The sequence below is a fragment of the Populus alba genome, chromosome 7 (genome assembly GCF_005239225.2).
Source record: "Populus alba chromosome 7, ASM523922v2, whole genome shotgun sequence".
NCBI lineage: Eukaryota > Viridiplantae > Streptophyta > Magnoliopsida > Malpighiales > Salicaceae > Populus > Populus alba.
Window position 1 is genome coordinate 4,891,343 of NC_133290.1, and position 24,052 is coordinate 4,915,394.

Below are 24,052 nucleotides of genomic sequence, written 5' to 3' on the forward strand. Positions count from 1 at the left end.
TTGAGTTTAGTGTTAACATGTTTGTCTTAAAAATGAAAGTTTAATGAAAATGTTTTTTAAATCTTACAAAAAATTGATTAGACTAATGAATTTTGATTTGATTAGGTTTATTTGGATTTATAAACTAATTAGAGGGTGTTTTATGGTTAGAAATATATTTATTGAGATTTCTATTATGTTTTTTAGGGGTTTTTTTTTTTATGAAAACAAGTTGAAAATAATTCTTGAAGTCTAAAAACTTAAATCTTAATTTTAGAATTTCTCTAATAAAAGATAATTTGTCTATCGCAATGAACAATATGTTATTTTGCTAAAATAAAAAAATTAATAAAATAGACAACAAATAGTTTGCTTTTTTAAAAATAAAATAATCAGAATAAACAATCAAAATTTTCATTATAAATTAAAATTATTAATGGTTTTAAAAGAAAAAAACTAATTAAGGTGCCAAGGAAAAGAATGTGGAGAAGAGAAAAACTAATTGTTATATATATATATATATATAGAGAGAGAGAGAGAGTTTCAAGATGTTAAATATAAATAAAGAAATTTTAAACCATACATAAAGTATAGTAAAGTAAATATTAAGATAAAAAATCAAATATGAAATTAATGTCATTCATCATTTCCTTATGTTTTACTTCTTAAGATTTAAATTGATAGTTAATTCCAAAAAAGGTTGTAAATCTTTGTAATTTCTTATTTTTTTATATATAAATTATCTTTAAACTAGTATTGTAATAACCTAGTTTTAAAGTGACGTCGTTCATCGACAAGTATTAACATGAAACACTATTTTTATGTATCAATTAGTAAGAGACTTGTTAATGCTATAATTGTTTTTTGAAAAAAAGCTTGATTAAATATTTAGAATATATTGAAAATTCAATTTCAATATATTTACACTTAGATTTATGATATTTAGAATATATTGAAAATTTAATTTCAAAGAAAATATAAAGAGGGTTAGTATTGTGAAGTTATAAAAACAATAAAAAAAAATAGAATAACATCATTTAAAATGATAATTATTAAAAAGAAAATTATGAGTAAATTCCGACACTTAATTAATATAAAAGAGATAGACACAAAGTATGTGTGAGAGAGATATTCTTTTTATTTTTTATGGATTCAGAAACAATATATATATATTATGGGTTTTTTTTTTTCCATAGTGAATCTATTAAGTAAGAATTGGTGGTTACTCATTGAAGGTTTTAAAGTCTCTCATAATTATTTATTTAGTTTATTTGTTAACAAGTTTAATACTTTTTTGTTTAAGAATTGTTTTTTCAAAACTAGATAATATTTTTTGTTATTCTTTATAAAACCAACTCAATGAATTCCATTTAAATATTTAAATAATAAATTAATTTGTTAACAACTTGTAGATAATGCACGTAGTGAATGCTTGTACTAAATTTCTAGCTAGCAATGCATAGATGATATAAAATCAATAGAAATAAAAAGAAGAGGTAAGAACTAAGATAAGAAATTAAATAATTAAATAATTACCAGAAATGTAAATGGAAACGATCATTTCAACCAATACATTTGTCACCCAATGTCATCTAATTGGGTTGGATTGAATTTTTATTTGAGTTGATGGAAGTCCGGTGGATGTGTAGGCTGGTGATGGGTTCACTCTCCTCATCACCAAACCAGTCTTTGATTTGATTTTTTTTTTATCTATTTTTATAATTATTCAATAAAGTAATAATTTTTATTTTTAATACAATATTTGTACTTTATCTTATGATTCATGGAAGAATGTTTATGATTTATTCATAAAGTTTGAAGTTTAGACTTTATTTTTTAACTAGAGAAATTATTTTAATATTCCTATAATTTAATTATTTTTATATATATTTATTTTCTGTATTTTAAAAAATTATAGTTTATATTCTTAGTGAGTCTAAGAAAAACTAAACTAAGATAGCGAGGGTGATTTTTTTTTTTAATTTTATAATTCATGGATGGCTATATTATTTATTTTTTAAGCTTAAATTTTAACTTTATAAAATTGATTTCAATAAGAAATTAGATAAGTTCATTGAATAACTGATGAGTGGAGAAAGTCCGTAGAGGCATGATGAATTTGAACATTTCAGACAAAATTTGGATGTAGCTTTGTCCATGTTTTTATTTTAGGATGTCCCCAAAAAAGTTGTTCATTATGAATTGCATTTATTTTAAAAAAAAATTAAGGACTACAAAATTAAATAAATTCAAATAATGAGGTAGGTTTTATAACCCAAATGGAAGAGAATAAATATGATTTCTTATAAGTAAATTTATATTATAAGAAATTTCATGTGTTGAATGATAAGCTGCAAATTTAAATGGGATTGTTAAAATTTAAATTTTTTTTTTTAAAAAAAATATTTGTTTATATTTTTTATATTATTATGATATATTGATATTAAAAATAAATTTTAAAAAATAAAATACATTATTTTAATATATTTTAAAATAAAAATATTTTAAAAAATAACTGCAAACAACTGCTATTAAATATAATTCTCATAATCCCAAATACAGAGGGAACATCTCACTAGCTATCGTACCATTTAACTTAAGAATCTGATAAAAAAAAAAAAAAAAAAAAAAAGCTGCAAAGGCAAGAAATAATTCTTAGCAAATGTACTGTAAAAAAAAAAAGAAAAAGAAAAGAAAAGATGAGACACTTTAATCGCCAATAGGAGAAGGCGAAAGAAGATGTGGGACCCTATGTGAAAGGGGTCCGTACCATATTTCGTTTTCAAGTTTTCCTTTCGAAAGAAGTGGTGAGCCAAATGATTCTTGGACAGAAAGCACTCCACATTGCTCTAAACTTGGGTCATCATCATGAATCCAAGGAAATTCGAACACTACAAGTTTTTTGTGTCATCTTCACCTTGACTTCCAGTTCAAAACAAGAACAGTCTATGATAGAAAAGGGACAGACAAGGAGATGATTTTTGATGCTTTTAATGATCTACGACTGAACATAAACTGGGTCCCTTAGCTTCTGTTGGGAGTGATCACTGACCTCAGAGTTCAGATTACACACAGCTTTATGGAAAGAACCTGCAATTTACTCTGTCCCTCATGCTCTGTGATGCCCAGAAGGCATTACCTTAGAAGATGTGCAATCTGGACAATCAACAAAATCATTGGAGCTAGAACAGTATCACCCTTGAGAAAAAAATCGTACTTTTATTCCCCCATCTTTCAAGACCACAAGTGGAAGCAACTTGCATGGACTAAACATAATAAATTATGGACAACCACTGCACAGTGTGATTTGGATTAAATGAATACTAATAACAAGACCTCCTGCTCCCATGGTGAATCATCTATTGTTGATGGGGATGCTGCTGCTGCTGCTGTCTTCCCTTCCTAGCATTTACAACCGTTTGTTCATGAGAATCACAAACTTGGGTCTTGAACTTGCACCCAAACCTCCTTGTCAGCGACCCTCTCCACCCTCCATTGTTACCACGCGGACCCTCCTTGTCAATCTTATCAATCACCTTCTTCATAGTTGAACATTCTCGTTCCAGCTGATGCACCCTAGTCCTCATGCTGTCCATGTCTAGTCTCAGCACTTGATTTTCCCTCACTGCTGCCCTCCAAGTGTTGCTGCCACCCTCCTGCATTGCCCCTGCTTCTACCTCCTCCCCTGCTTCTGCCTCTGCCTCTGTCTCTTCCTCCCTTCGTCTTAGCATGGATGGCCTTGCAGGATCAGCTTCAGCCGCAATCAATGTCCCTGCAATTGCATGGCGCAGCTGTAACTGCTCGAAAAACAAAACTTGAACCACCGCACGCAATGGCAGCCGCTCATTTTGTGCTGCGTGAGTGCACGCTTCTAATGTGAGCTTTTGACAATCCATTACTCCACATATCTTCTCCCGCTCTGCCTCTGATATCCATGGGTGTGCCTTCAAGAAAAAAAAAAAAACAAGACTTCATTGCTGGGAAGCATAAATTTCCTTACAGTAATTATTATAACAGAATATTGAGTCTTGGATTGTACCAACAAAACAACTTGACTATATACTGCAATTTTTCTCGATAGGATTTTGTAATTAGCATTAACGTAGTGCTAAATCTCAGGGATAGTGACAACAAAACAACTTCATCTGCCTATGATTTGCAAAACTGCTTTCCTGGTTGTAATATCTCATTGCACAATTAAATATATAAATAATATAATGGGGAATTTGTTACCTTGAGATAGACATCTACAGCTCGGTAGAGGCCATCATCAAAGAGTCTAGCTTGCTCCGGTAGTGAAATTGCAAGATTATGGAATCTATCAGGCTTTAAATTTGCATCTGATGCAATCTCAGCAAGATAGCCATCAATTAGTTTACCAACAAGCATTAAAGTGGGTGATCTCACATTGCTACCTCCACCATCCTCGCCGGCTTCAATCTCACCTACATTTCCCTCTTCTTGAAGTCCATCCAAGAAGTGGCCTAGAATTCTCTCCAAGCAATCCACATCATATAATGTCTCATTCAAATATGAATAGCTAGGAATCAACAAATCATCTAGTGTAGCTTGCTCCAGTTGCAACCCGATTTTCTTCTCCAAAGTGGACCGACACTCTTCAGCTGCATTTAGTATGTTAGCAGTTCTTAGCAAACCAAATAAGAACCTTGTAGCTGTGGAAGATCTAGAACCTTTGTGCAATGGAAGATTGGAAACAATAGTCTCCAACACTTCCCTCTGTCCACCCTCTGAAGCAATTGAAGATGATGAAGAAGAAGGCTTCCTGTTTAATCTTGATATGCCCGGGATGTGCTTCTTGGCATAGTACATTAAACAACTCTCTACAATCTCCGGATTCAGATCTCGCACTTTCATGGCCAAAATCAATCGCTTAAACAATGGCAAGCTCAAAAGTGCCAAATCTTCAAACCAAGAATCCGCATTATTGCTTCTAGCACCACCTCCTTTTCTACGTACCGCGGATTCAATCCCATTCCACAGGGCCTGATTGGAACTAGATTTGATATTCTCATTTGCTGCTTCGCTAACCGGCCAGCCAAACAAGGCTGGATCGGCAGAGGATGCTCTGGAGGCAATGGAATCAATGCATCTCTCTGTAATGCCTAAACTTTCCGCGAGTGCCATTACCCGCTCGCAAGATTTTAAGGCCTTAATTGACTCCTTGAGACTTTTGAGTACAGAATGAGAGAAAAACCTCTCTGTCTTGGAAATTAAATTATCTTCTGAATATTCCTCCGTCATTTCAAGAAACTCTCCGGCACAGCGAAGAGGAGCGATGATAGATGAGTTTAAGTCTACCTTTACGCCGTAGCAAAACTTGGCAGCCATCTCAAACGTTTCAGAGCCGCCTGGGAAGTCTAGGAGAGAAATCTGACAAAGAATTTCTTCAATTTCATCTCTTTCTTCTTCTGGTTCTTGTTGGTCATTCCTTTGGGTTTCTTGCTCTGTTATTAGCTGATGAAGCTTTCTGCTTTTTGACATAAGAGGAAACTAAACCGCCAGACAGAGAACACAGAGCCACTAGTAAGCAAGCGAGAAAGAAAATGACTTGAACATGGAATATAACTAGAAGGGCCATGCTTTACCTTGTGGAGGTGAAAGGTCATATCTTCTACTTCAATCATAATGTCACTTGGCAGCCCAGTTGTGCAAAACCTGCGAGAAAGAAAGAAAAAACATTGGAGAAATTGTCATTCAGTCTTTGTTTGAAACATGGGCAAGAAAAGACTAATTTGTGCATTGCTAATCAACTAACCATGCTTGTCCTTTAGAGCTAGGCTTCTCAGCTGCCATTTTAGTTTTCAAGAAAACCTGCTGCTTCTTGTGAGACGGAAATTTCTCAAAAACTAAGCTAGATCCATGAGAAGAGAGGGAAGGAGTGTTTGAAGGTTATTGGCATGAAGGCGTGAGAATGAATGATAGGACAGAATGTCTGGATGTCTCTTGTAAGTTTATGTTTAGGGCTAAACTAATAGTGTGGTGAAAGGGTTCTGACTCTGTGACAACAGAGTGGCAAAGCAAGGAAAGAGAGATTGGGAATCCAACAGCTCAAAACGGACAAATAAAGTCCATGGAGGGTTTTTCCAGTAACACCATCATTCCTTTTTTTAATCGAAATTTCTTTTGCTTTTTCATCTTTGAATGAGATCAGAATCTTAACCACTCCAACTCAAAACTCCTTCTCTTGTAGTAGAAAGGAAGTCTTTTGGAAGAATTTTCTTTCTTAGACTTTAAAAAGACCATCATCATCATCCATTGCTTGCCAACTGGGGCTTTTTTGCGTAAATTATGGTATATTTGTTTATATTTATTCATTAATCCTTATTGGAGCCTCACTTTTTTTGAAAAAATGTTTTTTGTTTAAAATAATATTAAATTTTTATATGTTTTTAAATGATTTAATGTCTAGAAATTTGATCAATATGCGCCCACCTCTAATTGTTTAATCAAATGTTAGGTGGGTATTTAAAATGAGAGTTAAAGGAACAATTTTTAATTATTAACTCAAATTCAAAGCATCTTAATTATAATATTATTGAAGGGTTCGAGGAGGTGTTAGTTTAAATGATAAGCGAGCTTATTCCTTACATTATTATCTAGAATTCAAATGCTAAAAGAAGTTGCAAGAGAGAAACTCTTCATAAATATATAATTTTAGACATAAATGATTTTTTAAACTCGTTCAGATAGGAGTTTAATTGGGTTTTTTGGAGTTTAATATATTTTTACATCCATTTCATATTATTTTTATATTTATAGCTGGTTTGTTCTTGCGTTTTAAAAACAATGATTTAACGCTAATAAACGATGACTCACGGGCTTAACAGTTGGTCACAGGAAAGCAAGAGAAAGATGATATAATAATTGGATTTGATAATCATTTAGGTCCTTTATTTTTCTCCTTTTGGAGGCTAATAATATCCTAATCAAAAGTGTTGAAAGAGGACGAAAAGCATAGAAGACACAAGACAAGCCCCTCCAAGATGGGCCACTAATTTGGAGGTTACAGCACCATAACAATGGCTGCCCGACGGAGAATGCAAGCCATGAATCAGAGCTTTACCCGATAGGGACGAGAGGGAGGAATTTTGAAATATATGCCGTCCAAGATTAAATTCATAAACGGGGGTCCATACTTGAGATTCATCCTGTGATTTTAAATGGTCACATGGAGACGATGACCCACACGAAAGGAGAAGCAATTAAACAACTCCACAATTTCAATTTTGGCTGATTTTCTTGAATTTCTTGGCTTGTTGACAGTAATGGTTCTCCACTCCTTGAAATCCAGGTCTGAAAACATGGCGCTCACTTTCATTTAGGGCATCGTATCTGCCGTCTCACCCTACCTTCATTTATGACCATATTGATGACTTGACTCAGAATGGTTATACCATAAATGTGCTCATCAATCAACAGCTAATATTAGCGATCTTCCGTGTGCGGGGGACACCGGTAGTTGTTATTTATTTAAAAAATTTATTTGAAAAATATATTAAAAATTTATTTTTGATATTAATAAATTAAAACAATTCAAAAGATACTACAAAAATTAATTTGAAAGAAAAAAAATTATAAATTAATTTTTTAAAAAAACTTCTGTTTAAACGATCAACCAAACACCCATTTCAAACTAGTTAGCTTGGTTGGTTAATTTAGTGATCAATCATGTTAGAGATAATCATTTTCGATTCAGTTTGGTTTTTATAAAAAAACAAAAGTAACTAAATTGAAATTAAAAAAAGCCCAAAACTGAACCAAAACCAGTTTCGCTCGGTTTTTTCTGGTTTGGATCGATTTAGCTCGTTTTTTTCACTATTTGATTCGGTTTTTTCTTATTTAGCTCGGTTTTTTTTGTTTGGTTTCGGTTTTTTTGGTTTTAGACTTATAAAATTGAAACCAAACTGAAATCGTTCGGTTTTTTTAAAATTTTAATCGGTTTTTTTTACAGTTCGGTTTTTTCGATTATTTTTTTCTAATTTTTTCAATTTAATCAGTTTTTTAATTTTTTTCGTGCACCTCTAAGTCAAGCTATAGCTAATTCAAATTAGGTTTTATATGCGAGAGTCGATTTAAGTTTTGTATTTTTTTTTTTTTTTTATAGAAGTATGCAGCTTTGAATTAGCTAGGTTTTATAATAATGACTGATATGGCAGTAAGAAAAACAAATGTTTCTGCTGGTTGCAGTAGCTAAATTTGAACTGTCTAAAAGAGTCACATTTCACATTTGTGGCTTTGACCACAGCAACGAGGTTCCCGTTGTTACTAATATTTTGGTCTCATTAAACATCATTAAGTTCTTAATATTTTGGATTTAAAATAGAGCTTTATGAACTTAAGAAGGACATGTGTTGGCATTTGGTTGAAACTCTGATCAAGTTTCACAGTTCACCAAATTTAGTAGCTGACTTTTATTCTTAAGAAGTTAATGATGTTGACATTAAACCCTTTTTTTTTTTTTTTCAGAAGTGTTTTAGAAAAAATTTAAAATATTTTTTATTTTTTTATTTTAAATTAATATTTTTTTAAGTGTTTTTGATACTTTGATATCAAAAATAATTTTTTAAAAAATATTATTTTGATGTATTTTTAAGTGAAAAATATTTTGAAAAGCAACTATAACCACATTACTAAATAAACCCTGCTTGAGTTTTAAATCTGATAGTAGTTATTTTTTAAATTGATTTTTATTCTTGAAAATATATTAATAAATTAAATGAAAGGAAAAAAAAAAAAAAAAAAGGAGAAAGTGATTTCAATCATAAACAGGGAAGTATACAGTCCAGGAAAGGGAGGGAAAAGATGGAAGGAGGGTATCCACTCTCCACAAGGAAGACATTGAAATTGAAAGAAAGGAAGAAAAAAAAGAAAAGAGGAGAGGATGTGATTAGTGAGTAGTGTGGTAATGATCAAATAATTAAAAAACTTCAGATATAAAAGGACAGTAATGACATAAATAGTGTTTATAAAAAAAATAAAAAAATAAACACGCATACCTCACTTGTCTGGGGTGTTTGTAACAATTATAAAAATTATTTTTTTAAATGTCTTTTTTTAAGGACTTATTAAAATAAAATTTTCTAAAAAAACATGCTATGGTGACTAATCATCAGACAAAATAATTGCAGCTGAATGGATTTTGAAAGGCAAGGGCTAAAATGGATAATGTTTTTGTAAAAGTGGACTTATGGAGCCCCTTGTTTCTTACATTCACGTGCTTTGGTGACTAATCATCAGACAAAATGCACATCAGAATGATAGCTAGCTGCTTCGTTAGGGACACACAATTGTTCGTGTTCTTCGTGTTTTCTAGTCCTCTTGCGCTCAAGGACAGCAAGATCCAAGCCAAATATTTGCCTAGCTCAGGCCATTATGATCTTGGGCTATATAAGGAAGGTGGGTCACATTGTTGCTTCCTTCGAGAAATGAGAATATTACGAGCGCTACCTCCTCCTCCTCCTCCCACCACCTCGAGGCGAGGGCAACTTCATCTTCCCCAGAACCTCGCATGGCTTTTGCCTCTCAAAAGGCAACCGGGTTTTGTTTTTTTGTTTTAAAGAAGATTGCACAGCACAAAACGCATGACAAAATCATCCAAAAACCTTACAAAACCCTAGAGAGAGTAGTAAAGTTTGATTCTTTATTAATTACTCCATACATTTAGAGAAGAAAATAAGAGAAAACCCAGGTTGGCCGATGCGACATTGACCTTAATCAGAAGATATATAGCAGAGCTTGGACGAAAATGGTAGGAGCAAGCAACGGTATCCATTATTCATGAACAAACACAACATGACTCTTTATTGTAACGTAGTGCTCTCTCCCCAGAATTCATCTTTAGGAGTTCCGAGTGACTGCAACAGGAGAGCAACATCAGGAGACCTTTTACTCGCCAAGAAGACAGGAAAAGAAAGGGCATGAAATAAATTGATTTGTATAAAAAATAATCAAAAGATTAAATCTTTTTCCTTCTTTTTTTATATCACATCATGTCCCATTAATAATTGAATGTAAAGCCAAGATTCCATGTTCGGTAACCACCATTGATGATGATTTCAGTTTCAACCACTACAATAATGAACTGATTATATATATATATATATAAAAAATCAATCACAGTAATCAATACATGGAGACGATGCATGTAATTTTGGAGAGGTGTAAAATGATGCAAGAATACTTAAATATAAATGAGAAAATTATATGAGACCTCACCATGCATATGTATAGCTCTGAACATTATCTACTTGATACCTTGAATCTGATACAAAGATCATGAAATCCCACTAGTTGCAAAGCTATTGCTGACAATAAAATTTGTAGATAATACAGAATTCATGCGTGCCACCATTAAAAAATTGGGGGATTAAAATCTTGGATTAGTCACTAATTGCACGCATAATCCACCATATCCAGTATGATAAGCAATGCAATTATGTCACTAAAATACTGACCTAGACACGCCACCATCCCCGACGATGCCTTCCATCTAAAAAAAGAAGAAATCCAAGATATTTACAAGAAATTAACCATTTGAACAGGCTTCTAGTATAATTCACTGCAAAAGTTGCAGATATACCTGCAGCCTTGGTTGCTGAATTAGCTGATAAAGCTCTATATGGTTGTTGCTCGGCAGCTGTCTCCTCCGTAAGGATGACAACCCCCGGCCATGGCTTGCACATGCAGTGCTTTCCCTTCTCTATGCCCGCATACACGGCGGCGAGGTGGTTGCCACACCCACCCCAGGAATATTTATTGCATTGCTTGCACGTTACTCTGTAGCACATGGTTTTAGTTGTTTTGGACGCAAGAACTTGTATGTTATCGATGCTGCTTCCTAATTTCTCTTATACTGTAAGGTAAACAAAGTGTCCACTGTGATGGTATACGATACTTTCTAGAAACACAAAATGCTCAGGCTAGAAGACATGTTAAGGGTGTTTTTGAAATCTTATTTTTAATGCTAATTCAAAGGGAATTATTGGAGCAAATAAGAGGGTTTTTCATTTAATTTATGTTTGGTTATTTTTTAGCAATTTAAATCAATACTTTTAAGAAAAGATTCTAAACTTAAAAACTGATTTAAAAAATTTAAAATTTAATTCAATTCCAGTAATTCTAAATAGCCTATAAAACAAGCAAACTAAAAATTAGAGAACTTAATTCCTTTCTTTTCCACTTATCTTGCTTTTGATGATTCCCGCCATGAAAGCAAGTATGCATAGGGGTGTTTGAAAATATTGTTATACCGTGTTTTTTTTTAAAATATTTTTTTAATTTTTTAATCGTTTTGATGTATTGATATCAAAAATAAAATTTTAAAAATAAAATAAATTTTTATAATATATTTTAAAATAAAAATATACTTTAAAAAAGAATCTCCATCCCTATCTCAATACCCTGTGAAGCATGAGTAGAATAAATGCGGGAACGCATCATTAATGCTCTACATCTTGAAAAATACAAGAGTATATGCCGGTTAAACCTATGAGGACATTGAATATATATGCATTTTCTTCCGTAATGACTTATGAAAATCACAAAGGAAAAAATTGTGTTTTAAAAATTATAAAGAAATATTAGAAAATAAATATATCATAATCATGAGTTATCACCGATAGTCCTCATTTTCATTTTTAATATTATTATTTTTATTATTAACGTGAGTGTTCGGGTTCATATATCTTAATTAATTTTATAAATTTTAAAATTAATAATTATATAAATTTTCAATGATAATTATATTAACAATTATATAACTCAAACTTAAAACTAAAAAAATAATTCTTTAACCTCAAACTTTTATTATTTACTAGAACACCTCCTATATGTTTTCACATTATTACTTGCGGTGGCGCAGCCAATAATTTGATTTCACATTATCAGCTTCTTTCAGCCACAATTCCCAAATGCAATGTGATGATGGAATCACACTTCAATCTGAGGTTGGTGCTGTTCCATAAAAAACAAAAGAAGATCATTAAAGAAAACTAAAAAGATCTGTTTTTTAATGTTTTTGTCCTTAATCTTAACAACCAAATATGTCAGACTTATGGTGCAAAATTGTATTTTCATAGAGTAGAATCGACTTTTTATATTTTTTTTAATGATAAAATAATTTATTATCGATTAAATTAAAAAAAGATAAATTGACATACAAGGATATTGTATTTCTTTTATCCTTTTCAAAAATAGTTGAATTACTTGAGTATTCTTGAAGGCAATTTTTTTAAACATGCGGTTTAAAGGCTTTTTGTTTTTTTATTTTATTTAGCACAATAAAATAATTATATTGCTTTTAAAAATAAAAAATTTAAAACTTATGTGTAGGAGGTAAATTTGTATTTTCATTATGGTTTTCAGTTCTAATCAACTTGAATAAAAAGCAATTTATTCTTTTAATAAATATAAAATATTAATAAAAAAGAAAATGCAATTAGCACATGCAATGAATGTTTCAGCAAGTAGTTGGAGGCATGTTGCATCATACGGTGGCAAAAAACATTCAAACTCTATGTCGTTTGAAATGTGTGGTGATAGCGCAATTGATGTGCTGGTTGTTGTGGTGATATTCATGACAATTCACATCGATTGATTTTTCGTTTTTCTCTCTCTTTTGTTCTCAAGAACATTTTATTTTATTTATTAAATTTAATCTTTATTTTTTTAATTATTGATTTTACATATATTTCACATTATCTTTATATTTAGAATTCATTTATTTTTGCAAAGAATAATTTTTTTTCTTTGTTTCAAATTTTTTTTTTTTTGTATTCAGATTATCTTGACATGCTAATATTAAAAATAAAAAAAATATTATTTTAATATATTTTTAAATAATTTGTTTTAAAAAAGAAATCCACTACAAAGATATAAACAATTCTTAAAAGATATCTCATGGATAGGGGTGAGTAAAAAAATCAACAAACTAATTAAACCAAAAAAAAAAAAAATCATGAAAACAAAAAAAAAACCAATTAAACTGATTAAAATATTTAAAAAAAATATTCAGTTCGGATTCGGTTTTAGTTTCATAAGCTTGAAACTGAAAAACCTCAATCAAACTGAAACTAATTTCATCAGAATCCAAAAAAAAACACAAAAAACAATATAATTTTTGCTTTTAATATAAAATAATTGAACTGAATCAAAACTGATTGGTTAAGTTTTGGTTTATAATATAAAATAACTAAATCGAATCCAGTCAGTTAGAACTGATTTTGATTTTATTTTTTATATTCTATAAAATTCTAATGTAGTTATTTTATAGATAAAAACCAAACCAAAAAAATAAAATAAACCCCAACCCCCAAAAAAAAAAAGAAACAAAAAACAAAAAAAACAAAGTTGTTCACAGGAAAGCAAGAGAAGGATTTGATAATAATTTGGGACCGTTATTTTTCTCCTTTTGGAGGCTAATAGTATCCTAATCAAAAGTGTTGAAAGAGGACGAAAAGCATAGAAGACACAAGACAATCCCCTCCTAGACGGGCCACCAATTAGGAGGTTACAGCACCATAACAATGGCTGCCCGACGGAGAATGCAAGGCATGAATCATAAACAGGGAATTACACAGTCCAGGAAAGGGAAGAAAAGGATGGAAGGAGGGTATCCACCATCCACAAGGCAGACATTGAAATTGAATGAAAGAAAAAGAAAAAAAGAAGAGGATGTGATTAGGGAGTAGTGTGATAATTATCAAATAATTAAAAAACTTTAGACTTAAAGCGACAGTGACGGTGATGGTTATGGTAATGGGAGAAATAGTGGCTATGCATAGAAAGAAAACAAACAGTTAGATCTCACTTGCCGGACCGAGAGGTACTTGTAACAGTGATAAATATTGTTTTTTTTTTTTAAAAAAAAAAGAAATTGCTTGAAAATTCAACAAAATATTTTTTTTTTTTTTTAAAAAAATATTTTTAATAACAAGCTGCTTCGTTATGGACACACAATTGTTAGTGTTCTTCGTGTTTTCTAGTCCTCTTGCGCTCAAGGACAGCAAGATCCAAGCCAAATATTTGCCTAGCTCAGGCCACTATGCTCTTGGGCTATATAAGGGAGGTGGGTCACATTGTTGCTACTTCGAGAAATGAGAGAAAATCATGAAGGTGTATGGGAATGTGATTTTTATTTTTTTAAAAAATACTTTTTATTTAGAAAAATATGTTAATAATATTTTTTTTTATTTTTAAAAAATTATTTTTGAGATTAATACATTAAAATAATTTAAAAATATCAAAAAATATATTAATTTAACATAAAAAAATAAAATAAATTTAAATTTTTTCAGAAACATTTTAAAAAAGCACTCCCGAACGAGCGCTACCTCCTCCTTCCACCACCTCGAGGCGAGGGCACCTTCATCTTCCATATAACCTCGCATGGCTTTTGCCTCTCAAAAGGCAACTGGGTTTTGTTTTTCTTTTTTTAAAAGAAGATTGCACAGCACAAAACGCATGAAAAAATCATCCAAAAACCTTACAAAACCCTAGAGAGAGTAGTAAAGTTTGATTCTTTATTAATTACTCCATACATTCAGAGAAGAAAATAAGAGAAAACCCAGGTTGGCCGATGCGACCTTGACCATAATCAGAAGATATATAGCAGAGCTTGGACATAAATGGTAGAAGCAAGCAACGGTATCCATTATTCATGAACAAACACAAGTTACACAACATTACTCTTTATTGTAACGTAGTACTCTCTCCCCAGCGTTCATCTTTAGGAGTTCCGAGCGACTGCAACAGGAGAGCAACATCAGGAGACCTTTTAAAATAAATTGATCTATATAAAAAATAAAATAAAAATAAAACTTGGGGCATAAAAATCTTGGATGAGTCACTAATTGCACGCATAATCTATCATATAAAGTATGATAAGCAATGCAATGTCATTAAAATACGTACCTAAACACAACACCATCTGCGCTGACGCCTTCCATCTGAAAAACACCAAGATATTTACAAGAAATTAACCATTTGAATAGGCTTTTAGTATAATTCACAGCAAAAGTTGCAGATATACCTGCAGCCTTGGTAGCTGAAGTTGATAAAGCTCTATGTGGTTGTTGCTCGGCAGCTGTCCCATCGTTAAGGATGATGACACACCCCGGCGATGACTTGCTCTTGCTGTGCTCTCCCTTATCTTTGCCCCCGGGGAGGTCGTTGCCACACCCACCGCAGGAATAATCACTGCTAATTTGCTTGCGCGTTGCCATGTTGCAGTCCATGGACGTTTTAGTTCTTTTGGACGCAAGAACTTGTACGTTATCGATGCTGCTCTCTCTCTCTCTCTTATACTGTATGTTAAACAGAGTATCCACTGTGATATTGGCATAAGATACCTTCTAGAAACACAAAATGCTCGGGCTAGAAGACAATACTTAACGAGTTAGTTATTTTACCATTGCTCATGCGAGTGCTTCCTATGGACGAAAGTTCCAAAACTCTGAATAACTAATTTTGAAATATTATTTTTAATGTTAATTCAAAGGGAGATATTGTAGTAAATAAGAGGGTTTTTCATTGAATTTATGTTTAGTTATTTTTTAGCTATTGAATTTCAAATAAATTCAAATCAATACTTTAAAAAATCAGTTTAAAGTATTTCAACATGGAAACCCGTCATTGATAAGTTTTGAAAACAATTCACTTCATAGAAAGGAAGAATGTTAAGTATAGTCGGTCCCATTTGCCTTATCAAAAGCGTGTTAAACTCCTTTCCTTTGTACTTCATGTCTATCTTTCTTTTGCCAAAAGGTGTGTGTCGTTTACTTACTTCCATCCAACGCAAATTCTTATGGTCGGGAACGGTCAGAATAAGAAAATTTTGCCAAGTCCAATGAAGTGTGGTTGTTAGAGATAAGGATAGGGGTGGCCTTGGGATTGAGTCATTAATAGCTAAGAATAAAGCAATGCTTTTCAAGTGGATTTGGAGGCTTTCTCTTTCTAGTAATGAGCTATGAAAGAAGATAATATTTTTTATATTCAACTATTTTTAGTAGAAGATTGTCTTATATCTGGAGGGACATCACATCTCTTATAACTTAAACAAACTTTGTATCTTTAACTTTAGCCAATAACTACATATTTGTAGTGGGAAATGACTCTCTAACTTGATTTTGGTCTGATGTTTAGTTTAATAGCTCTCCATTGAAAGTCATTTACCCATGACTCTATATTATCTCCACTGAACTGAATGCCACAATTGTTGATATGGAAAATTAGGAGCAAGGGGAATGGAAGTGGGAGCTAGCTTGGAGGAGACAATTGTTCCTCTTCAAAACTGAATAGGTTGTCTACCTTCTCTTATATCTAGAAAGCTTTCAACTAAAGGCAACAACTTCTTATAAGAAAGTTTGGTCCTCGTGAGCAGATGGAGGTTGTACAGTTAAAACTTGTTTTTTATTTATTAACAGAATTGTGAATCTAGGGCTTAGAACTTTTAAGGTTTTGATATGGCTAAAAGTGGTCCCTCCTAAGGTTCAATCTTTTCTTTGGCTAGTTGTTTAGAATAGATTATGCAATAAGAATTTCTTACTTTGCCGTAATATAATCCTAGTTGATCAAGCCTTTTGTATTTTTTGTGAAAATGAGATTGAGACTTCAAATCATCTTCTCCTCCATTGTAGACCAGTGTGGAAATTATGGATGAAATTCTTGGATTAGGGGGATATTAGTGGTTGTCTTCCCTGTTGTGTGTGGATGATCTATTACATCAGTGGTCGAACCTAATATTTGGAAAATTCTAGCGTAAGGCTTGGTCTATGCTTTCTTATTGTGTTAGCTGGAGCATATAGCTTATGAGGAATAAGATAATCTTCAATGATAGAATTGTGACCTTCGAAGATAGTTTCTCCTTAATTCTTTATCGCCTCTCAAATTGGCTCAAGTTTGCAGATAAGTTCTTCATAGCTACTGACACTATTTTAATTATAGGGCCTGAAGGTATTATATATTGGTCTAACACCAAATCAAGGCTTTAAACGTGACGTATCAGCTCCTTCAATCTTGATGATCTTTTTCGGTTATGTATCTATTGGCTTTCCTTTTTTTTTTTTGGTGTTTGCTTTCTGTTTTTGTAATTCTCTTTCTTTTCTTTTCTTTTCTACTTTTCTTCTGTGTATCTTATTTTTCGCTACATTCTAGTTAGCCCTTTTAATATATCAACTTCTTCTAAAACAAAAATACTTTTAAAAAAGATTCTAAACTATAGAATTGATTTGATATTTGGAATAGAATTCAATTCCAGTAAATCTAAATATCTTATAAAATAAGCAAACCAGAGATTAGAGAATTTAATTCCTTTCTTTCCCACTTATCTTGCTTTTTGATGATCCCCACCACAGAAGCAAGTGTGTGCAGGGAGTGTTTGAGAGTATTGTTAACCAGTGCTATTCAAAAATTTTGATTTTTATTTTATTTTTTTGAATATTTTAATATGTTGATATTAAAAATAAATTTTTAAAAATAAAAAATAATAATATTTTCATGTCTTTTCAAGTAAAAATATACTTAAAAAAAATAAATTACCACTATCCCATATGCCCTATAAAGCGTGAGTAGAATAAAACTTTACCTTATAATAAATGCGGGGAAAGCATCATTAATGCTCTTGAAAAATACAAGAGTATATGTCGGTTAAAGCTACGAGGACATTGAATATATATGCATTTTCTATTATGACTTGTGAAAACTATAATTTGATTTCACATTATGAGCTGATCCTTTCAGCCACAATTCCCATCTGCAGTGTGATGGAATCACACTTCAATCTAAAGTTGGCGCTGCTCCATGAAAAAGAAACGAAGATCATTAAAGAAAACTAAAAAGATCATCGATTTTTTTATATTTCTTTGAAGATAAAATAATTTATTTATTAATTAAATAAATAAAAAGTTAAATGGACATACAAGTGCATTGTAGTTTTTTTTGTCCTTTCAAAATAGTTAAATTACTTCAATTTTTTAATGCAATTTTTTTAATGTTAAGGTTCAAAAGCTTGTCGATCTTTTACTCTATGTAACACAATAAAATGATTATATTTTCTTAAGTGTTAAAAAATTAAAACTCATGTAGAGGGGTGAATTTATATTTTCATTATAGTTTTTTTTAATTATAATCAACTTAAATAACAGGCAATCCACTCTTTTAATAAATACAAAATATTAATAAAAAAAATTATTATTGTGTGCAATGAACATGTCAGGAAGTAGTTGGGGCATGTGGTGTCATACGGTGAAATTTCAACCTTTATATCATCTGAAATGTCTGGTAGAAACGTAATTGATGGGGTGGTAGTTATAGTGATATTCACGATTACAACGGTTGAGTCCCTCCTCTTTTCTCTCTCCTAACTTCAAGCTTTGCACTAATCAAGCCAAAACTCAATTATGTCCTCTAGTTTACATTTATTTCAATTTCAATTTTAGGTTTTATTTTTATTATTATTATATTTGTTTATTTTAATGCTTTTTTAAGTTTTTTTTATTTATTTTGTCCCTGAGCATTTTATCTTTTATTTTTGTTCTTATTATTTTGATTACTATTTTTTTTTTCTTGATTTTTTTCAATTTGTTTCCCTTAACATTTTGTTTCATTTACTTTTTATATCTAATTTTAACCCTCATTCTTTTTGATTGCTATTTTTTTTAATTATTTTCTTGATTTATTTTGATTTTCAATTTAATCTCTAATTATTTTTTTATAATTTAGTTTTTATATCAAATTTGATCCTCATTGTCTTAATTGATATTTGCTTTTTTATTTTATTTTAAAAAAAAATCATGATTGAGAATTTTGTTACTTTATTTTTTTTGTGTCTACTTTCTACAAGGTAATCCTGATCTCATGACCTTAGTTTCTTGTTTTGATTATTATGCCTTTTTAAGTTCATTGTTTTTATAGGTTCTTTTCTAAAAATTGATTTTTTGTTTTTATTTTTATCATTCGTTATTAGTTTTTATTTATTAAGCTATTTTTTTTCTTTTATCCTTTAACGTTAAATTATTGATCTTTGAGCTTTATAATTTTTTTGCTTTTCTTTCTGTAAGGTTATTTAGGTGCAATTTAATCTAGTTAACATAAGCTGACTCAATTGTTTTCCTATTTTTTTATTGTTTTAATTTCAGTTTTTTTATCTTTTTTTAATTTAAATTTTTTTTATCTAGATATTATATGGTGGTGAGCTAGTTAAATTAATCAAAGTTGACTCAATTTTTTTTAATTTGATATTTTTTTTTAAATTTTTTATTTATTTTATCATTTAATATTATATTATTAAATCTTGAACTTTATGATTTTTTTTCTTTACAGAATTATCATGATCTATCGTCTCATATCACATATTAATCAAGTTACTTGAATATTTGTTTTTACATGAAAAAAAATTCTAGTATAACCTAATCCACTAATTCAACAAAGTGGTTTACCCCTGCCAACCACATAGCTCTGTTTCATCTGACCAGACACCATGTTCAACCCACGAAGAGAATCTTGCAGGCTCAAACCATATCCCTAAATGGCTTCAAAAATTTTCGCAACTAGAGCTGCTATAATTTCCATTCCCCATAAAGGAGGATTATGGAGTCCGGAGCCATAGGTTTCCAGCTAGCATCCACTGCTGACAGCAACCATGGCCTTTAAAGGAAAGTTTTAAGAGCAGATATCCTCTGGGTAACAAACTTAAATATTTTATAAAATAAATAAATAAATGTATATATATGTGTGTGTGTGTTTTATATCAATATTGAAATGTATCATAATGTATTAAAAAATCTAAATATTCTATAAATACATTTATATAATATTAATATATATCAAATTAAATTCAAGCAGAATTTATGCTAGATCTAACAATGTATTAAAAAATTCCAAACATTTTTTATATATATCAAGTTAAATTCGAACAAATTTCAGGTCAGGTATAACAATATTTATATCTTATCTATTATCCATATGTAAAGGAACATTCTGCATGAGAATAGTTCCAAGCACAAAGCACCACTTCTACATTGAAATATGGATTCAAACGGTCCATTTCTTCCCAAAATTAATGAAGTGTGTTAGTATAACTGAAATATAGGCAAATCTTCTACAAGATGCTAAAAGAGTATTGCTCTCCAAAGTCATATCACAGAAATAATATAGGAAAGCTACTGCCACCTGCATGGCAGATAGCGCATTAACACTGCTCTATACAGCAGCCACCAAGTAGGACCAATCCAGCAGCTCTCAAGGACCCATGACATCGATATTTGAATAGTTATATTTGATAGTGCTAGAATCTTTACCAGCTTGCACTATGATCATCAAATCACTGAACATTTAAATCCAGAACCACTAAAAGGTTTTTCCATCCCCTTTGTCTGATGAGGGATCAGGGGTAGGTTTCTTCACTGGGCTTGATCCAGTCGAACCTGTACTGGTCAAAACTCGCTTAACTCCTCTTCCGACGACACCAAGATCTGTGACTCCAGAAGCCCCATTTGTGTGAGCAGTGGAAATGGTTGGCGAGTCAAAACCTCCGCTGCTAGTAGCAGTACCCATCTGAGAAGAGCTCGTGGCAGTTGGAAAAACACTCTTCTCACCTCCCTTTCCCTTAGCAGCGACCATTCCCAGGATTTCTGAGAGAATGGACTTTGGGTTCAGGACCAGCTGTTGTAGGTCTTCAAGCTGAAAATACAAAGATGCACAGTTTAACTTAGGATGGTTTAAATGAAATTCTAACACTTGCACAGAGACTAGCAGCACTCACCTTCTTTTCCAGCTCCCCAGACAGGCCAGTAAGCGTTTCAATCTCTGCTTCTTTATCGGTCACAGATTTATCAGCCTGCATGTTAGACAACTGCTGGACACCCTCATCTAATTCAGAAATAGCCGGTGTTGTGGCTGATTCTCCAGAACTCTTTACTTCACTGATGAGTCGCTGCAACCGTGCCTTGCAAACTGATATAGCCTTCTGGCAATATGGGATTGCTTCCTGGGGCATAGAACCAATCTCCAGACACAAACATATCCGAAAATTTCTAAATTGCACAGTTAAAGCTGTTACAAAGTGAATAAGAAGACGGAATCCCTAAAACACAAAAGTGGTTGGCCCAGACAATGCACATATGACTATCAGTATATTTAACTGGACCTGGAGAATAAATAAACTGGCACCGTGTAATCCTTACCATCCCAAGACAAGGGAGTAAGTAAACCTTGAAAAGGATACAGTTCAGCTAGATGTCTACTGTCTGGTTCAACAAGCCTTTCTAAAATGGATAGTGACTTCTGGTAGTCACTGAGAGATGTTTCAATATCCTCTGCATGAAGCAAGTAAAAAATACAACAAATATTTAAGCCAAGCAAGAGGCAAAAAGAAACAAAATACAAATATTAGTTAATGTATCCATTTATTTGTGTATATATTTTTTAAAATAAAACCAAAAACATCCTCACCGATGCAAATTTAAACTCAAATAAATGCATACACAGACCTCTTTCCAACGCAACTTCTGCCAGTGCTGATAGTATGTCAACTTTATCCATTGTGTCACCAGGGTGTTTTTCTGCAATTGCCCTGGCAACATCTAGCATTTTCCATGCCAAATCAAGGTCAGATTCCTCTTCATCTGCATCAGCAAGGTCGTCATCATCATCACTTCCCTCATCACCTTCTTCTTCATCTTTCCCATCAGAAGCTGTAACAGAATACAGACAAAACAAAAAGAAATAATCAGACGCATTTTTACCATAAGACTGATGCTACTACTAGCCCTATACATCTTACGTCCAATCCCAGGCACCTTCCCGCCTTGGTGGAAGTTCAACAATCTTAGAGAATACAAAATCATTAGATCATTTACCATGAAAACCATCTCAAATACCATTTCCTTCATCCATGCTCCCAATAATTCTTTAATGGATGTATGTATGTGTGCATAGAGGAGGCAAGAATGTTAAGGAATAAAAAATCATTGATAGTCATGCTGCTCAAGCATAACAAATTTAATGCAAATTCATGCAGACTGTTTTATTGTCAGAACATCAAGTACCTTGCAAACATGGACCCCATGCTTGTGTGGTGACAAAAATATGCAAAACATATGTTGCACTCCTCAAGGCATCAAAGGAGATATGAATATCAAATGATACCATAAGTAGATGAGTCTTTTAAACTAACAACTCCAAACCACAAAGATGGACCCTTTTAGAAAACAGGCACAACAAATAGCAACATATGTTTGAATTTCTAACGTGCAGGGTTCAGTTTATTCATTTTCACATATTTACACCCATTACTGATAGAGATTGCACCCACACGTCACAAGTTTAAAGCAAAGAAATTGAATGTTGATAAATACCAACAAAAGTCAACAAAAAAACAACCTATTAACTACTATGACAACTTATGAACTAACATTATGAGCAACAAAATACTGATAATCATCAGCTGCACCTTCTGGATGATTAAAAACCCCATCTTCTCCAACATTACTGGAAGCAGAAGTAGTCGAAGATTCTCCATTTAAAACATTCTTACAAGCTGCATCTTTATCATCGTTTTGTTTAGATTCACCATCCTTCTTAGGCACCATACCCAACGGATCAGCCTCCTCTTGCGCTTTATACAACAGTGCACGTCCATATTGATAGTATGCATTCACACATTCAGGTGCAAGCTCACCATGATGCAAAACCCTAACAAAATCAAAATTTAGAAAAATAAGAAAAAAATTAAGTAAACTAAAGCTCCATCAAAATCTGGATAGATTTATTGGAGCAAAATCTCATTCCCAATTTCATAAATATCAAATTCATTCGGCACAAGTTAAACACTTCAGAAGTTCAAGTTCTTAGCTATGACCCCCAAAAATTTGTTATTATTTAAACCCAGCACATTTTACCAATAAGATTCCCAAAATAACGTCGCCCTTCTCTTTGCTCTTCTTAAACGTGAAGGTCTTAATTATATAAACCCTAAAACTCCAATTACCTAAACGACTTTTGAGAAATACCCATTTCATAAACATCAAGTTCTTTCGATTAAAGTAGAAAATTTTGAAACTTGACACATAAAATTTACACATTCTACCTGCAAATTTCTTCCCAAATTAACCACATTTTTAATAACTCCACCGTAAAAATACCCTTAAACCAAAACTACTAAAAACCATCGATAGAGCAGATATTTGACTAGTTAAGTGCAATGTTCGACTAATCAAAACCAAAATTAGACAATGAAGTGAAAACCCTAACCTGATTTCAAGGGCACGGCTAAAGCAGTCTACGGCTTCACTGAAGTCATTTTCTTTAAGCGCCGTAGATCCTTTCTCTAATAACTCAACAGCGAAATCCAGAGACTTCTCTGGGTCTGAAGTTTCTCCATTGTTGTTGTCGTTGCAGGTGGAGTCGGCGGTTACGTCATGAGAGGTAGTGGTGACTTCGACTGAGGCTTGGGTTTCTGAGGCGGCGGTTATTGAGGGTTCCGGAGCCATGATTTTTGTTTTAGTAGAGAAATGTTTTAGTAGAGAAAAATGGAGAGGGAGAGGAAGTAGGAGGTGGTTTAGCGTGCTTTTAAAAAGGGCTTGTTGTGGCGGAAAAGATGATTTTGACGAGTGAGGTGTCGTCCGTGGGAAATCGGGCTGTTAATAAAGAGCAATCAGCATCGTTCTTCATGGATCAATAAAAAAATGTTGTTTACATTTAGTCGTTTGTTTGCAGAAAAATTATTTTTTTTTTAAAGTAAAATTTTGAAAAGTAAATATTAAAAAAATATTTTTTGATATTTGATAATATTATAAAAAATAAACTGAAAAATAATTTTCAGTGTTTGATTATGTTATGAAAAAATGAACTGGAAAATAATTTATTAATGAATTAATTTTTTTTTCAAGTTTATCTAATATATATATATAAAATATTTAATCACTCACAATAAAAAAATGAAATCTAAAAAGTATAATGATGAAATTTTTTTTTATTATATCCTATGTTCATACATAGCTTATTTTATAAAATATAACTATATATGTCATATCATATTATAGAGAAATAAGCTTGT

General features: G+C 31.9%; 2 protein-coding genes and 2 long non-coding RNA genes across 4 annotated transcripts; all 4 read right to left on the reverse strand.

Moving 5' to 3' along the window:
* Nucleotides 1-3,178: 3,178 nt before the first annotated feature.
* Nucleotides 3,179-6,243, reverse strand: LOC118063226 (BTB/POZ domain-containing protein At5g66560). The gene is made up of 4 exons (XM_035077204.2): nt 5,756-6,243; nt 5,586-5,655; nt 4,213-5,490; nt 3,179-3,923 (listed from the first exon to the last, which is right to left on the reverse strand). The coding sequence occupies exons 1-4, from the start codon at nt 5,791-5,793 to the stop codon at nt 3,339-3,341; spliced, it is 1,971 nt and encodes a 656-aa protein (XP_034933095.1). The 5' UTR covers nt 5,794-6,243; the 3' UTR covers nt 3,179-3,338.
* Nucleotides 6,244-9,570: 3,327 nt separating this feature from the next.
* LOC118063225 (uncharacterized) lies at nt 9,571-10,923 on the reverse strand. Its single transcript, XR_004689879.2, has 3 exons — nt 10,580-10,923; nt 10,455-10,489; nt 9,571-9,854 (listed from the first exon to the last, which is right to left on the reverse strand). It is a non-coding gene; the product is annotated as an uncharacterized lncRNA (long non-coding RNA).
* A 3,538-nt stretch (nt 10,924-14,461) lies between these two features.
* On the reverse strand, nt 14,462-15,338 carry LOC118063224 (uncharacterized). The gene is made up of 3 exons (XR_004689878.2): nt 15,029-15,338; nt 14,911-14,945; nt 14,462-14,742 (listed from the first exon to the last, which is right to left on the reverse strand). It is a non-coding gene; the product is annotated as an uncharacterized lncRNA (long non-coding RNA).
* Nucleotides 15,339-20,023: 4,685 nt separating this feature from the next.
* LOC118063223 (NASP-related protein sim3) lies at nt 20,024-23,609 on the reverse strand. The gene is made up of 6 exons (XM_035077203.2): nt 23,248-23,609; nt 22,448-22,689; nt 21,486-21,689; nt 21,221-21,311; nt 20,759-21,029; nt 20,024-20,676 (listed from the first exon to the last, which is right to left on the reverse strand). The coding sequence occupies exons 1-6, from the start codon at nt 23,484-23,486 to the stop codon at nt 20,344-20,346; spliced, it is 1,380 nt and encodes a 459-aa protein (XP_034933094.1). The 5' UTR covers nt 23,487-23,609; the 3' UTR covers nt 20,024-20,343.
* Between the last annotated feature and the right edge of the window lie 443 nt (nt 23,610-24,052).